Genomic DNA, 16892 nt, shown 5'->3' with positions numbered 1-16892 from the left:
GCTTGGTGTTACTTACTAGAACGTTATTTCCGAACAGAACAGAGTATATCTTATATCATGATGCAGAATTCGTTTAGTGTCCATTTGGTTCATATTACCCATACATACAATGTGCCTAAATACTCTTCTCTTTTTAGGTCAAGCAATACAGTGGCAGTGGGACACACCAATCACGTGACAGAACAATACCCATGCCATTGGATTGGGCTGACTTTCTTGGTTTGAATCCTCAAGATGCAGAAAGCCACTTACTACGATCATTCTGGACTGTTTGGAAGCTACTCTTACCCCAAATCCGACTCATACAGCTATGGCCCCAGTCATCAGCCGTACCCCTCTTCTAACATAGAAAATGACTATCAGGGTCCAGTTTGTCCCATACAAACCACAACTCTCCGACCACCAATAACCCATAAAGACAATGATATGAATGGCAACTGCCTGCGACCAAGTAGCAGCCAGCAAGGTAACAGTCAACCAACGACTATTGTTGAACAACAGCAAGCACCGCCACTGTCAGCATCTTCGCCAAACTCCAGCAACACGTCATCTCAGAAGAAGAAACCATCACCCTCAAACAATGGTTCTAACACTGCCACCCCAGTCATGACAAAGCAAATATTCCCGTGGATGAAAGAGTCTCGACAGAACTCAAAACAGAAACCCGGCTGCACACCTGCAGGTAGCCTATGTGTGTGTGTGTGTGTTTGTGTGTGTGCGCGTGTGCCCGTGTCTCTATGTGTGTGTGTGTGTGTGTGTGTGTGTGTGTGTGTGTGTGTGTGTGTGTGTGAAAGAGCGTGTGTGTTTTGTGTGTGTGTGTGTGTGTGTGTGTGTGTGTGTGTGTGTGTGTGTGTGAAAGAGCGTGTGTGTTTTGTGTGTGTGTGTGTGTGTGTGTGTGTGTGTGTGTGTGTGTGCGTGCGTGGGTTCGTGCGTGTGTGAGTGAAAGCACGGGCGCATGCGGGGAAGCATTGTATTCCGCATTATAAGTAGCCATTAACTGTGCGTTGTTTTATATGAATGTCTAGTGCAATGTATACGTTTTAACAGTTGCGTCTGTCAAGGCTATATGCGATTTATACATCATCATTTAATGATATTCATAATGTATTCGCAGGTGAGGGCTGCGATGAAAAAAGTCCACCGGGACCAGCCTCTAAACGGGTCCGAACTGCCTACACTAGTGCACAACTTGTAGAACTTGAGAAGGAGTTCCATTTCAACCGGTACCTGTGTCGTCCGCGAAGAGTGGAGATGGCGAATTTATTGAACCTCACAGAGCGCCAAATAAAGATCTGGTTTCAAAATAGAAGGATGAAATACAAAAAGGATCAGAAAGCTAAGGGGATAATGCACTCTCCCATCGGACACTCCCCGGACAGAAGCCCACCATTAAGTGGCCCGAATCACATTGGATATTCTGGTCAGCTCCCAAATGTAAACAGCCTCAGCTACGATGCGCCCTCGCCCCCGTCCTTCGCTAAACCCCAGCAAAGCATGTACGGCTTGGCCGCGTACACGGCACCGTTAGGCGGCTGCATACCGCAACAGAAAAGGTACCCAGGCTCCGAATACGAACACCACAGCATGCAAGGCAACGGTGGCTTTGCCAACGCTAATTTGCAAGGCAGTCCCGTGTACGTTGGGGGAAATTTCGTTGATTCCATGCCAGCCTCGGGCCCCATGTTCAACCTCGGCCATCTTCCTCATCCCTCATCTGCCAGCGTGGACTACAGCTGTGCCGCTCAGATCCCAGGCAACCACCACCATGGACCCTGTGACCCCCATCCCACATACACAGACCTCACCTCCCACCATGCGTCTCAGGGAAGGATTCAGGAAGCGCCTAAACTAACGCATTTGTAATACGTGAGGATTCCATCTGTGTGCCCAAATTATGTTACGCTCTTTTATTACCTCACTAGTCTAAAAGTAATTTATATGATTACACTCCAAGCGAGTCATGTGTATTATCCAGTATTATTATTGATATTACTATTAATGCTATTGTGTAATTATTTTCTAAGAATAGCTGTTGTCCATTTTTTTCTTGACTGTTGAGGATGCGCAAGGGAGACCGTTTATCAATTGTTCGTTTTCTGAAGTGCAATGCGCAATATGGAGACTGAAAATGTCATAACATTACTTGAAGGTAAGTTCTGTAGATCTGACAGTAGACGCCCATCTTTATAGGGATGGATTTTATAGATAAACTATCAAGCTTTTTGTTACACATTCTGTTCACATTTTCTACATTTGAGGGGTCTTATTTATTTTTCATTTATTTATTATTTAACACATTTTTGTATCGCACATTATTTATAATTTACATTATATTAATATTTATATGGATAAATCTAGAATTTGAACATAGTTGGACAGACTCTGACATAATGCCCTTCAATAGATTAACAGGTTTTGGTGAATGCTAGTTTTCTGGTTTAAGTGGCTGGTGGTATGTTGCTGTAGTAACTGAATATGAACACAAGTTCATGATTAATCTTGTGTCAAAGTCTCTTTGAAAAACAACTACATCCTATCCTATCCTATCGAAATACCGAATATATTAGACTGCACCAGCATGTCATTTCGTGTCATTCATTGCCAATTTTCATGTCGCTATTATTGTTATTTCATTAGTTGGACTGTACATGCATACATTTATGAAACACTAATGATATGGAAATGTTATATTTTATTGTGTTTAACGTTTTGTAAATAAAGTGCTTACATTTATGAAATGGGTTAAATGCACCGTTATTTTCCAAATAAGTCAAACAAATTTGCTAAAGAAAACTGTTCAAATGTTGTTGTTTTTTTTTTCAACTGTTGTTTCTGATTTAATGAAATTGCCTCGTCGCCATTTTGAAGTGGTTTAACAGTAAATCCGGGGCTCTGAAAGTAAACAAAGGATCTATTTGAATTCGTTCGCGCATCAGCAAAAATAGCTCAGAACCACATTGTAAATGGTCACATCAAGCTGTTTGGAGCTGGCATATTTGAGAAGAATACGCATTTGGGCCACTGGAGAAACGTTATTGAACGTATTTTCCATGGCTCACACCAAACAAACCAATTAGGCATGGAGTTAAAGTCTGCAGTCATATCTGATTCTTTACCCGTAGTCAAAGTGGCTTATTAATTTCCTTTTTATTATTTGTACAAAGTATGGGCCCTATTTCGTCTTAATGTGGCTGACTTATTAGCACATGAATCAGATCACACATCCATATCACTGTGGATTTTTGTTGTAGGCCCACATTAGTCTTCCACCACAATTCAGCAACATCAGTCTCATTCGTCCTATCAAGGAGGGTTGAAATTAACAGTAGAACTTGTAATTTGAAGAAGAAGAAGAAAAAAGTCCCCTGTGACATTACAAATGATGCGATAGATGTTGGGCTGCACACACACAGCAAAGCCATCTTTCCCAGAGTAGCGCGCATCCTTTCTTGCTCCCGGAGAGCCATTTCAAAGCTCATTAATCAAAAACTCGTCGCTTTCAGATTCCACACTGATTCCACCTCCTCGTGAACAAAGCATTTGCATTCCAAATTCTGGAAACACATTTCAAACGGAGAGAGGCTAAACTCTGGTAGATGTCCAAAAAAACAGTCTGAGCCCAAGCTTGGGAATATCCACGGATGGGGAGGTAGCCTGTACGAAAGAGCACCAAGGCAATGCATCCACCTCATTTGAAGCTTCAAGTGAAAAACGCCTAAAAATGTGTTATATTCTATTCTCTGTATTAGAAAGCCAACACACGTGGGCTATTCAAATGGCTAAATACAATTGAACAAGGTAGCCTAATACAAAAGCAGTTTATAATAATTAGCCGATCTCTGAAATTGTTAAGATTTCCCTATAATATGAGCCTTTTAATTGCATTGTTTGCGTTCATCAGAGGCAGTAATGGACGTCCCCACTCCCACTCCGCCCCCACTGCAAACCCGTTTGATTCGGCGCATAGTGAATGAATGGCGTCCATCTTCTCCCTCAATGAGCTGGTCCTTTCATCTTTCCTCTCGCTTTCTCATTCTAGATCAAGATGGTAACATATTACATAACATTATATGGTTCCTTAAGGATTCATAGGAAAGTGGTTCAAATGTAACCCCGGTATACCTATTGCAAGAGGACTCAGGTGCTTTTACGATGATACGAGACATTGGGTCACATCCAAAGATGGAACCAGAAGAGACGAAAGTAAAGTACACTTTCCTTTTCCATTAAATTAAATGACGTTCCCGAGTGTCCATGGATGGATCGGATTGCCAATGTATGAGGGAACATAGGCCTACACCATGTCTTCATGTAGCCGATGATGTGCAGTGGCGCTTGGGTGGCCTGCCGATCATTTGCCCCCCCCCCTCCATTCCTACTCGTGTATTCACATTATTTGGTATAGCATATCGTGATGTTAGAATTATAAGGTTCTATCTCAATTTTTGTCAAAATTGAGTTTTTTACAAAATCTGATCCATTAGGTGTTTATTAATGCCTGTGTGGTGTTATTTTTTAAATGTTGACATTTTTGAGTTAGTAATTCATAAAATACAAAGGTTCCATCTCACAAAACATAATGGAATGTAAAAACTTTGACGCTCAATATCTCTGAACTGCCCTAAACGGAGATAGAACCTTATCATTCTAAGCTCACGATATGCCAGAAGAGGTTATACATCATGTATTTCAAAATGTAGCTAGGCTATATGTCTGGTATCTTGTGGCTCAAACTATACATTCAGACTTTTGGGGGAGCTAAGCTAATTTCAGTTATCAAAAGTGGGTTTTTAATTGAACTCCCGCCATCCAGCCTCTTCTTGCTGCAGGCCTGTACATGTGGTCACCACCCCTGAAAACCTGTTTGTAGAATTCAGCATGTCAACTATTCAAACCACAAAACGAATCATGCAATGTGTAAACTAGCTTGTTTGGAGTTAACTTTAGCCTACTTGTCCAATAGACTATGTATACACAACTATGTATAATTCACTAACCATTAGGCTACCTCAATTTCATAACCTAACAAGTATAGGCTAGTTTAATATTTGTATTGCACAAATAACATTTGTCTTTATATATTAGTTGACAGACTATTTCACCCAAGATCTATGAAGTGCAGAGTTGCTATGAATTATGAAAAGAATGTATCATGTGCTATACCTACAAATAAATATAGAACTGCTATTGTGTCATAATTATTGTTGTTAATGCAGGCTAAGCACCAGTACAGCACCAGTTGTGGTAATACTGGGATATGTCCAGAACATTCAGAAAATGGCACGGTCCACACCCCATTATGACTGTATGCCTTTTTAGCCTGTCTATATAACCTTAAACATAATACACTTTAACACAGACTTAATGTGGTTGTTATTGATCATCTAAGATTGATCTAAGAAACTTACATATACATATATTATTCTGAAAAAACACTCACTTGGAGTTATAGTGCATTCACATCCTTGGTGACATCCAAGTTAGAATACAGCTGGCAGTTTTGTGCCCCTGATTGGATAACAGAAGACCAGACCACGCCTGCTCAGCTGTGGGGCAATATTTACATGTTGAGCCTAGGAAGTACAGTAGGGTAACTAATGAGGACAAGGGGCGCCGGCGATCATTAACCTCTCCAGGGTTTACCAGGGACAACATCATGACTTCGTATTTAGACGTTTTCTCGGGAGGCGACATGATGGCACTGCCTGCGAAATTCGGCCACGAGGAGCACATACCCGGGGCACCTCGGTATCATGGGGAGATTGTAGGGAGACTTTCAGACCACCAGAGCGGCGGCCGGTCGATATCGGGGGGCGTGCATCATCAAGGTGTGTTTGAGGTGCACCAAGATAGAGGCACATCTGTGCCTGATGCCAATTACGTGGATCAGGGAATTACTTATAGTTCAGTGAATGGATGTGGAATCTACAACGACGTGGAAGGGAATACAATACACACTCAGAGCATGAACCCGGCATACTCAGGAAACTATTTTTTCCCCAGCCATCCCACTGAGTCATACTACCACCACGGTGTTGGCGAACCGACCCAGCACTGGCAGGGCATCAAAGTCTCGCGAGGATACCTCAGTGCAAGTCATCAGAATTCATCCCCGTCTCAGGAGAATTGTCCCAGAACCAGTCCGAAGCCAGGAGAGACCCAAGTTATGACAAACACATTTGACTGGATGAAAATTAAAAGAAGCAACCAAAGAACAAGTAAGTACTCAAAGTGTATTAAGAAATGCAATAGAAAGAAACATTCTTAACGTTGAGTTGGAGTGAAAAGATTTCCCTTTAAATATTTATTTTTTTCGACTACTTTTACAGATAAAACAATGGAATATGGATTATCGAACGCCGGATCTGCAACTGCAAGAACAAATTTCACAACCAAGCAGTTAACAGAATTAGAAAAAGAATTTCATTTTAACAAGTACCTCACCAGGTCCAGGAGAGTTGAGATTGCCCACAGTTTGCATTTGAATGAAACTCAGGTGAAAATATGGTTTCAGAACAGAAGAATGAAACAAAAGAAGAGGGAGAAAGAGGGCCTCACTGGGCTGTGCTTGTTGCCTCCCGTGACGAAGTGCTCGGACTCGTCCTCATCAGAACTGAACTCTCCAGTTTCATCTCCTCCCTGCTCTCCGATCACTCTCTCTAAGAGCCGGTAACTGCTTGGGACAAGAGGGTTGCACATGGGAATGGAAGTTCTCTTTACTAGCCTACTCAGGAGGAGGTCAGTTGTCTGGAAAACAGTAGATAAGATATGCTACTTGCACTAATGTCTTCCTATGTCTTATTAATAATGTTTACATGTTGTGCCTTTTATTTAGTAGAGGAAGAGGGAACGTTCCTTGTTAGATCTATAGGTGAGGTACTATTCATCCTTGAATTAGGCTATGCTATGAGAGTTGTGTGTTGAATTGTAAATGTGTTATTTAACTTTCCATTGATGCCTGATAACAGTGAACTGGCCAAATACTATATAAAATGCCTTAAAAGCATCTTCAGATAACATGTATATGACCAAGTTGTCTTCAGGAAAAGTTTTTCTGGTGTGAATGTGTCAAAAAGTTTGACTTTAGTGGATGAGATTGCTCATGAAATGTCAATTAAGGGAGTTTTTTGTTTTGTTTTTTATTGTTCTCTTCATTCTTTAACTAGTAGTTAGAATGTCATTCTAACAACACAGTTAGGATTATTTAATGTTACTCTGAATGAACCAAATATTCAAAATGCCTTAATGTAAAGATGACGAGTTGTGTTCAGGACAAAGTTAGTCTACTGAATCATGCACTATGCATTGACACATTGAGTAACTGAGGTGAATACAAACGTATTCATTCCGTGGTATGTGTATGTATGTATGTGAGATAAAAAAAACATTTATTACAAACCAAAACATTCCAATACGTGTTGATGGTGTAACTTTTTAGATGTATATCAGACTGATTAAGTTTCAATTAAAGCCTCATTATCAGAATAAAACAACACTAAACGAAAACTGCAGTGAGAGGTGTTTGTTTTTCCTGCACGAAAGTGTCCTCATTATTATCTTCGCGATGCACCATTAACTCAAAATAGCCTAACATGTAGGCTTGCAATTACAAGTTGATTTAGTGGACGAATTGTCTCCTATTGTCATTGTTTGATTTAATTTACCAACAGCACCCCCCTAAAAGCATAGGCCTATCAAAATAAATGTTCCCTTATGGGCTGTTTGTTTACACGCAGAGGTTGTGTGTGGAGACGCACCACAATACCGGGGGGGTATTCCATCAACGTCGCTAAAGGAAAATCCAGGCTTATTTTCGATCAATCTCGTGAGATTTATCAAAATAAGCTTGGGTTGTTCTGATAAATATCGCGAGACATAACAGAATAAGCCTGGATTTTTCTTTAGCGAGTTTGATGAAATACCCCCCGGGTCAATGATAGACCCACTACACCTCACCAATTTTGTTTTACGCACCGACAGCTGATACTTGGCTGCCTTTGATTACATAGTTATGCTGAGGTTTACGATATCTAGGCTTAACATATAAAAAATGAAGTAAAAGTGATCTGCGACCCAATAATTTTATCACGGCCACGTTTACTCTCTTTGATATCCTGCGCACACATTTCGTGACGTTAGAATTATAAGGTTCTATCTCCATTTTTGGTCGAAATTGAGTTTTTTTTTACATAATCTGATCCATTGGGTGTTTATTAACGCCTGTGTGGTGTTATTTAAAAAATGTGTACATTTTTGAGTTAGTAATTAATAAAATACAAAGGTTCCATCTCATAAAACATAATGGAATGTAAAAACTTTGACACTCAATATCTCTGAACTACCCTAAACGGAGATAGAACCGTATCATTCTAAACTCATGATTTGAGTAACGGAAGAGCCGTCGCCCAACGGGAGGAAGCTTGTGTAGATAGAACAGTGGGAGGTGCTTAGCACTTAAGTTGGGGGTAGGTCACCGCAAGTTCAACCTTGGTTCAACCCAGTGAAAGAAAAAGTTTGTGTTGGCAACTGGGCATTTATTAGGCTTTATGAACAAGCATGTAGAAACCCCAAAGTCTCTTCAAGGCTCTATGAAGTCAAAATAATATATTTAATTCCGCAAACGGGAAACACGCTAGCACAACCCCGTGACCCTCATCAAGTAAACTGATCAGTAAGGAAAGATCACACCTATGACATACATCCGCTAGACTTTTGCTGAAGCATTCATACCTCCCATATTTAATAGGTAGGCCCACATTTTAAGCTACACCAGTGTACATTCCGCAAAGGTCATGCATTGGCAAAAATAATAATGACTTATGGTGTAAAGAAAATGTTTTCCTGGTCCTGGGTAAGATAAAACATGCAGTTATTTACAGTGCAGGTGTGTAGAGTGATTAGACAACGCATCCCTTGTGGATGTGTAAAGTGAATCCAGACCTGTCTGTTGAGAAATGCATTTGAAAGTGATTTGTAATCACGCTCAGGTGATGTTGCTCTGTGTGAGATATTTAACTCCAAGGGATGCCCTTGGCCCTTGAGGATGTTCTCTTAGCCTAATGGTGTATGCTTGGGTCTTCCCCATTGTAGACCCAAGTTCAAACTCCCTCTGTCACAAAAGTTCCCATCACCCTAAAAATCCATATTAATGCTATACACATGATAGTGTGAGTGATTAGTTACTGTATGGGCCTTATTCCACTTGTGTAACAACAATCCAATCACTCAATGTATGTAAAGTGTTACCCTAGAGACTATTTGAGTGCTATCCTTAATGCAACCTCACTCTGGAAATGGATTTGAAAAAGGAGCGATATCTTATCTGAGGTATGTTTCGCTGGGACACGGTAGATGACCTAAGTGATTGTACTCCACAGAGGGCTGAGGCAACAACAAATGTTGTGACTTTTCCTTGGTAATACACTTCCCTTTTTGGAGAGAAATTCTACTGTACTGCACTGTAATAACTGACTGAATTTGAGGGGATGAGCAGATCATTCATCACGAGATCACATTATAGATCCCATTGAGCTGTGTAGTATGTTACAGTTACTGTCAGAATACTGCAAATAATGAAGACTAATACCACACCGAAGCCTGCTGGACGCTTTTATGGCTGAAAAACTGTCATCCCTATATCTACTGTCCATTTTGGATTCCACATGGATTACAGTATGTATTAAGATGATGACACAGCAGCACTTTATCTGAGGTTGTTTAAAGGCTCAACTCATTGTGATGGCTGAAGAAGTTAGCCTCGCACCATCAACTGTAACATTGAAAAATTGACTGTTGCATTGCTCATAACAGCTATATGTTGTCTAGTATGAACCCCATACAATTTGTATGGTATTTATATTATATTGTATTGTTGACAGACTAATGCATATCCATACCAACATAGTTAGGTTTGTAACATGAATGCATGTTCCAATAATGCTTTATCTTGAATAACAATGTCATGGATTGATTAAATTGATTGTATATGCAACGCTCAGTTGATAATTTTAATGTGACTATGCACATGATTAGTATCCCAACCATAAACACATTTCATCCAGACAGGTCTAATTTAAAGTAAAGTGCTTTACCAAAAAAGGCCATCTTCCCCACAGTTAACGGAGAGATAACTTACTGAGAATGCAGGAGGGAGATCATATATAACCCTAACCTTGTCTATAATACTTGAGACCAAAATATATTCTTAGTTCTTTTCCCCTTAGCTGATACCCATATGGATCTGCTTTATGGCATTTTCTGTATGAAATTATGACTGAATAAATTGCATCTTCATTTATCGTCCAAACCCTTCTGTGCTGACTATGATACCTGGCTCTCAGCGCTTTACATAATTATATTAGTCTTCTAGTACTCCAAGAAATTGATTGCTTTGGAAAATGAACCTGGCTTTGCTATAAATTACACCTATGGATTCTGAGAAATGTGTTATTTTGTTTAAAATAGTACCTAATATAATTAGAGTTCTAATTCATCGAGAGCTACAAGTGTGCCTATTACAGTAACAGGGTTTGGAATTTAATCTGTCTGCTGGATAAAGAATGATCCTGTGTGGTTTCCATTTGTAATCCTAGACACATTATTTCTGTAAAATAGTATGTTACCATTAGCTTTGAAAAATTGATTATTGTATGGACAGCTTTATTCATGAGTTTTGTTTTTTAAAGTTAGGAGTCCATCCACAAAAGCAAGTTTATGAATGGGTAATCAAATATGCTGGAGACATTGTAAACATATCAGTCCCCTTGTTAGAGACCTTCCCTGTGCTCAGCTAGTAGATCTCTATCACCCTGATGTATCTACCCAGGTGGCCTTGCTGCACAAACCTTTTCCTCAGAAATAATTAGCACCACCATCCTTAAAGGCTTGATGAGGCCCAACATACTCTGTGCATTTTGTCATTGTTTCTCATTAGATTAAAAAAAATCTATTTCAACAATCCTGTGCTAAAGTAGAAGGTTTTCACTACCTTTATATCTATGTTGTAGCACTGTAATTCTCTGATAACTCTCTGGTAACATATTACACATAAATGGTAACTTAATAAACAATTCAACTTGTGTACTAACAAAACACACTCAATTACAGCAATTATTAATGTAATAACAGCAGCGTAATACATGTTAATTGCAGAGTACTACACAGGTATATGGGTAACATGTGTTACCTGAGATTATTTTCAAGTTCTTGTTCATCTCTTCACAGGCTGCTCTCATGGGTTCATGAAGTTTAAGATGATGGTTGGAGAGTATAAATCAGAATTCAGAAATGCTATGCTTTTCCCCCACTGCAAGCCAATGAAGCTGTTGCCCACTGCTCTCTTGACAGTGTGTGGTTATTGTACCTTGAGGGAGTCTGTCAACATCTGAGTCTGAGGTTTGTAATTAGTGGTGGTGTGAAGGCTCCAGCCATTATCATCAAAGTCAGAAACATTGAAAATGGTCCTAAAACCCTGCATCATTTAAAGGAGATCCCAAGAGCGTTGCCTTCAGTGAGAACATGCCTCCGAGTGCATCTACTTAACCCCCTCTGTGGTGTATGAACATTTCAGTTTGTCATAATGGTTGTATTATAAAAAGAGAACTGCAGCCATATATTGTATATATATATTGTATATTGTAGCCATATATACATACAACCATTATGACAAACTGAAATGTTCATACACCACAGAGGGGGTTAAGTAGGGGGGTTAAGTAGATGCATATATATATATATATATATATATATATATATATATATAAAATCATCAATGTCAGTGACATCAATTGTCACTAAGTCAGTGGTTACAAGGTATTCTTGGTCAATAATAGCATGCTAATGTAATGCTAATAGCAGCAATGCTAATGTACTAAAGTACAGTATCATATTAAATCCAGGGTCGAGCAACAATGAAACCTTCCTGATTCCCAGTGTTCCCCAAAGCTATGCTATGTTTGAATCCAAACGCAGCACAGGAGAAGCAGAGTTAAATAATTCTGCACCATTCAAAAAGACATTTGATTTCATTTGTAGTGTGTCTTGCGGCAGGTGGAGGTAAGCCCACCTTTGGCTGCAGGAGGAGTGGAGCGGCGCACATATCTAGTGTTTGGAGACACAAAATTGACAATGCATTTATCTTTGAATAATGTAAATGTCCTGAGAATACGGTGGCAGTGGTCCTGGCGTGTCCACTGAGGGCGCAGGGCTGTCAGGCAGTGAGCTCCCATCGCCCTGCTGCAGTATAATGTGGCCTCCGGCTCCCCTGGAGCGTCCCACCGCTCTGCTCTGGCTGCCTCAGGCCCACATTCCTGCTCTGGCACACTGCACCGACTCCCCACTTAATTTACACTCCTGTTGGAGAGGGAGTTAATGCGGAAAAGCCTGCCAAAATAGGATCTTATCGGCTCTCTCTTTTAGGGAAAAGTAGTGCAGAACACACACACATTAGAGCTGTAACATTTTGCAATAGATTTTCTTCAGAGATGCAGCATTCTTTTCAATGTAAAAACAAACATTTGCTGTTCTCGTAGGTTTCCTTTTGTCTATATACAATGATAAATGATGTATTTTATATGATGTATGACATAATCCTCAATGCAAATAAGCATACTTAATGGGAGACAACATGTCCAGTATTTGAGGAGATGCAAGTATTTCAAATCCAGATATATATATTTTACAGTATTTTCTAAATACAATGGCCAGGTGCCTCCATAATGTTGGGCTGAGTGAGTAAAACATGTATGGTTGAGAATGGATGGTTCCTGGCGGGCTGACAGTGCTGTTCAGCGAGGCAAAGTGCCAGTAAATTGTTTGTCTTCTGCAGTGCAATCCTATAATTCTTCTGGGAACCAACAACATTGTGTTTGCCAAAGAGAATAATGATAGATGGGCTAAAATCAAACCGGAGGATTCTGGGATGCTTCCTAGGCACCAGGCATAATCTGAATACATTTGTGGTCCCCTGGAACCGTGCTGGCGATTGTTTTTCTTTTTAAAGTGTCTGACCTGCAGTTTTATTTCAATACCAGATGGAACAGATCATTCTGTTTTGTGAAATCATGTCTCTGAAAATGTATTTATTTCTCTGAAATGATGAACGGCACACATTTTCAGTCAATACATTTGTCTGTGGTGATGGGTGATATCACATTCATTGCACTAATATTTCAATTTGTGATGGAGCAACTATTACATGAGTACCTCACCAGAAATGTCAGTGAATAAGTGGCCCCATTTAAGATTCATGCAGCAACTGAACAGACATGCTGTTGAAGTTTATGGTGGATGCAGCAAAGCGTGTTGCCTGTATCCATTTGATTTGCCGGTGTGTGTCTCCAGCTCCGAAGCCTAAATGTAAATGTGCAATCTGCCAGACAAAGTGTCCTGTTGGCCCAACAACGAGAGCACGTCCCCATCTGTTCTCTCCCCTGAGCGCCGTGGCAACACGATTCCACCTTGCCCCTGCCAGACCCTCCCATTTGCCAGAGCAGAGAGGGCTTCTCTGCAGTTTCTAGGGTTACAGGCAAGGTAACAGACACCACAGTGTGTTCACTGTTCCTGATCTGGAGTGGTTAGTCCTTATTTGCAGACACAGCTGGGCTAAAGGCTGAACCTGATTAATATTTAAATGTGGCGTCTTCTTCTCAGAGGCCTTTTTGTTGTTGTTGTTCCACAGACAGGGGCCAGCTTTAGAACATGGTCGTCGGCCGGTGGAGTGTGATTTGTTACAAGCCCAGCCTTGTCAACTGTGAGGCACTGAGGTGTGACCACAGAGATGCCTAACATATCCACTCGCCTCAGGGCTAGCCAGTCAATTACACAATGCAGTCCATTCTCTGTGGTGATATGTACTGCTCAATATCAGGCTTGAAGCTGAAACCGTACCATCTTAGGCAACATGGATGCTCACTGCAATATACAGTTTTCGCACGCATTGCCAATACGGCCTTTGGATTTAATCAAATCTTTAGGAGCAAAATTGTTGGTACATGGTAACATTTAATCAAAGGCAGTACATATACTGTATGTGTTGTTACACATTCTACCGTTTGTCAAGGGGTCATATATCTCCTATCCACCCTATCCACAGTGTGTCTGGTATTCTCAGGCTTGTGTCTTCAGTAGCCCTGGAAATTATATATATTTTTGGACACAAGCCAATACCCAGGAAGTCCTCTTAAGGTTTCATGATGAAATATGAAATGGCATCTCTCCATTGCTGTGTTTTGGAAAGGTTACCTTTGTGTGTTCCATTGATACTGGCTGTTTATAAGGACCATGTGTGGGAAGCTCTGAGAGAGTCCTTGTTCAAAGCAACCTGCCTTTCCTTTGTAATACACTTTATCGTGTGGATGCAGATGAGCTCTTTGTTGAAGCCTTGCACCTCATCCATTACCCTAGGGCTGCCAGAGAGATAGTGGAGAGTGAATCCATTCAAAAGGACCATGACAGAACCTGCTGTTCAAGTGAACTCTCTGTGAACTAGGCTCAACAGCAGGGCCCATGCATCAAAATAAAATAATTTCTCTTCTCTTCTCTGCTCTGCCCTGCGTTCTGTCCAACCTGCTATTATCAACACACTCAACAACCCCCATGTATCAATCTGTCAATCTCAACTTCTCTGAGTACTGTATCTGTCTTGGCACATGCCATCAAGCCATGACAAGGAGTAAGTGTGTGATTTCAAGGTGTTCTTGTCTTCCAGGGCTCTGAGTGCAGTTCTCACTGCAGAGTTTGTAAGGAAACCAACATACGTAATTGTTATATTTACCCATCTTCTAAGAGTAAGCTTGGGATTTCAAGGTGTTCTTGTATTGCAGGGCTCTGACTCCAGTTCTCATTGCAGAGGTTGTAAGGAAACCAATACAATCCCTTTGTGTTGTGTTTCATATAGCCTTCATTAGATATGGGCGAGTGTCTGGCAAAAGCAGTGTTTTTAATGTAGTATCCAAAATCAAATTAGAGTTTTGATTTAATTTCCGACTAGGAAGTAGCAGCACATTGTCCCAGCCCTGATTTGGGGATAGGTCATCGTTCATAGGCTATAAAAGAATGTTATTCATTTTTACTCAAGAGAAAATAGATTTGCTGCCTCAGAGATCTAGTTAACTGATAGGGAAGGGCATTGGTGAGCTGCAGAGCCACCGGTGTGACACTTCCTGATGGAGGTGAGGAGGAGGACACTGTCGTCGGGGAGAACAGGGAGGCAGAATGTACCAGCAGGAATCACAGACTACACAGCACAGATACCATTATCATATCATATCATAGAAAACCTTTAAAGACAATCTCCATATCATGAATGGAGTAATGTGAAATGTACAGTTTTGTTCAGAATGTTTTCAAAGACCTGCATGTGCTCTTACACATTTACGTTTTTTTTTTTCCGCCTGCAGATTGTTGTTGAGAAAGAGAAGAATGTGACAGCACCAACAGAAAGGGGCTTGTGCCTGCGCAGTACTGGTACCAAGGCCCTGTGGCAATATTGACACAGACCTTGTGCTGTTATATAAAAAGTCATTGGACACAATTTAATTTCTGTCAGCACTAAGGCTGAGCAGCTACAATGGATTTCTTTTATATCCCAGCCTCTGCCTCTTACTGAGCATCTTTGTGAGCTAGAAATGCGACCACTCTGCCCCCCTCCCACCCTCCCTTTCTCTCTCCCCCCTCCCCCATCCCCCCCCCCTCTGCCCCTAAGGTACCCTTCATCCACACAGAAAATCAAGTTGTATCTGAACTTGGACCAATAGTCTAGCTTACTGAGGCGCTGCTGCTGGAGACCTACCGTACCTCGATATGAAAAGGCAGCAGAGACTGCACACGGCAACACTACTTCATCAATCTCCACACACACTACTAGAGAACAGATCGATCTGACTTTTATATATCAAAATACATAATGACTGCTCACAACCTCCACCCAGCTTTTTCCATTTGCCTTGCATGACAAGATTGGTATGTAGTGTGGTATCAGTTTTAGATGATAAATTGGAAACACAGATATTATTGTATTTTGCTTACGGAGGATGGAGGCTATGGATTCCAAAATAGCAACATGTTGTGTTTTAAGGGTATGTGAATGAATGAATGAATGAATGAAAATGAATGAATGAATGAATGGTCTTTATTGTCATTGATATAGTACAGGTACCAAACAACGACATTTGGGATGTATGTATGATGAGCAGTATAAGATACAGTATACCATTGAACAACCATTTTCATATTCTCTCACCAGACAATTGCTGCAAAAACCTGAATGTTATGCCCCCCCACAATCCCTTTTATTGATTTGATTTTAGTGTGATTAAGCACTGTTTAACAAAAAGGTCAGTCCGGCGCCTGCAGTAAGGTCACTGGCTCTCCAGTGGCATCCCAACTTTAGACTACAGTGTTGTATCTAATCTGATGGGGATTCTGTGCAGCCTGCTTGTTTCTCTGTCCCCGCAGAGCCCTCGCTCCCTCTCTAAGCCAGGACCTGGACCATGTCCAAAGAGCCAAGAGGAGGTCCCTCGTGAAAAATGTGCTGCTGACAGCCTAGGCACACAAAACTCTTCAAACCTAGCAGTTTTGGACCCACATGGTATACGTACAGCAGAGCAGTGTCTGGCATGTCCTTTATGGTTCCTCTGCTACCAGTGATTGACACAACTGTATTTAATCCTGACAGACAGTGAAACAGATGAAATGATTTTCCCTTGCTTGTGGTACTGAGACCCCTTAAGGAGGGAATGGGTGCAGGGGGGGACTCCAAAGTGCTTCTATATGACTCATCCACAGAATTCCCCTTGTGCACAGGGAAACATTACATTATTCTGTCTCACTTAGCTTAAGTGTTCCATATATCCTGTGATCTTTGCAGGCCAGTCAGATGACAAAGTCATAGA

General features: G+C 40.9%; 2 protein-coding genes across 2 annotated transcripts; both read left to right on the top strand.

The window, feature by feature from the left end:
- Nucleotides 1-234: 234 nt before the first annotated feature.
- hoxd3a (homeobox D3a) lies at nt 235-1863 on the top strand (the record flags this gene model as incomplete). Its single annotated transcript, XM_080537238.1, has 2 exons — nt 235-682; nt 1115-1863. The coding sequence occupies 2 exons, from the start codon at nt 235-237 to the stop codon at nt 1861-1863; spliced, it is 1197 nt and encodes a 398-aa protein (XP_080393364.1).
- Nucleotides 1864-5656: 3793 nt separating this feature from the next.
- On the top strand, nt 5657-6673 carry LOC308162782 (homeobox protein Hox-A1-like; the record flags this gene model as incomplete). The annotated part of the gene is made up of 2 exons (XM_080536924.1): nt 5657-6218; nt 6330-6673. 2 exons carry the CDS (start codon nt 5657-5659, stop codon nt 6671-6673), a joined length of 906 nt encoding a protein of 301 aa, XP_080393050.1.
- Nucleotides 6674-16892: the final 10219 nt, after the last annotated feature.

This window comes from Nansenia antarctica, assembly GCF_963989245.1.
Source record: "Nansenia antarctica genome assembly, chromosome: 7".
Lineage (NCBI taxonomy): Eukaryota > Metazoa > Chordata > Actinopteri > Argentiniformes > Microstomatidae > Nansenia > Nansenia antarctica.
Note: the sequence above shows the minus strand (reverse complement) of the source record. Positions and strands in the feature narration are given on the sequence as shown.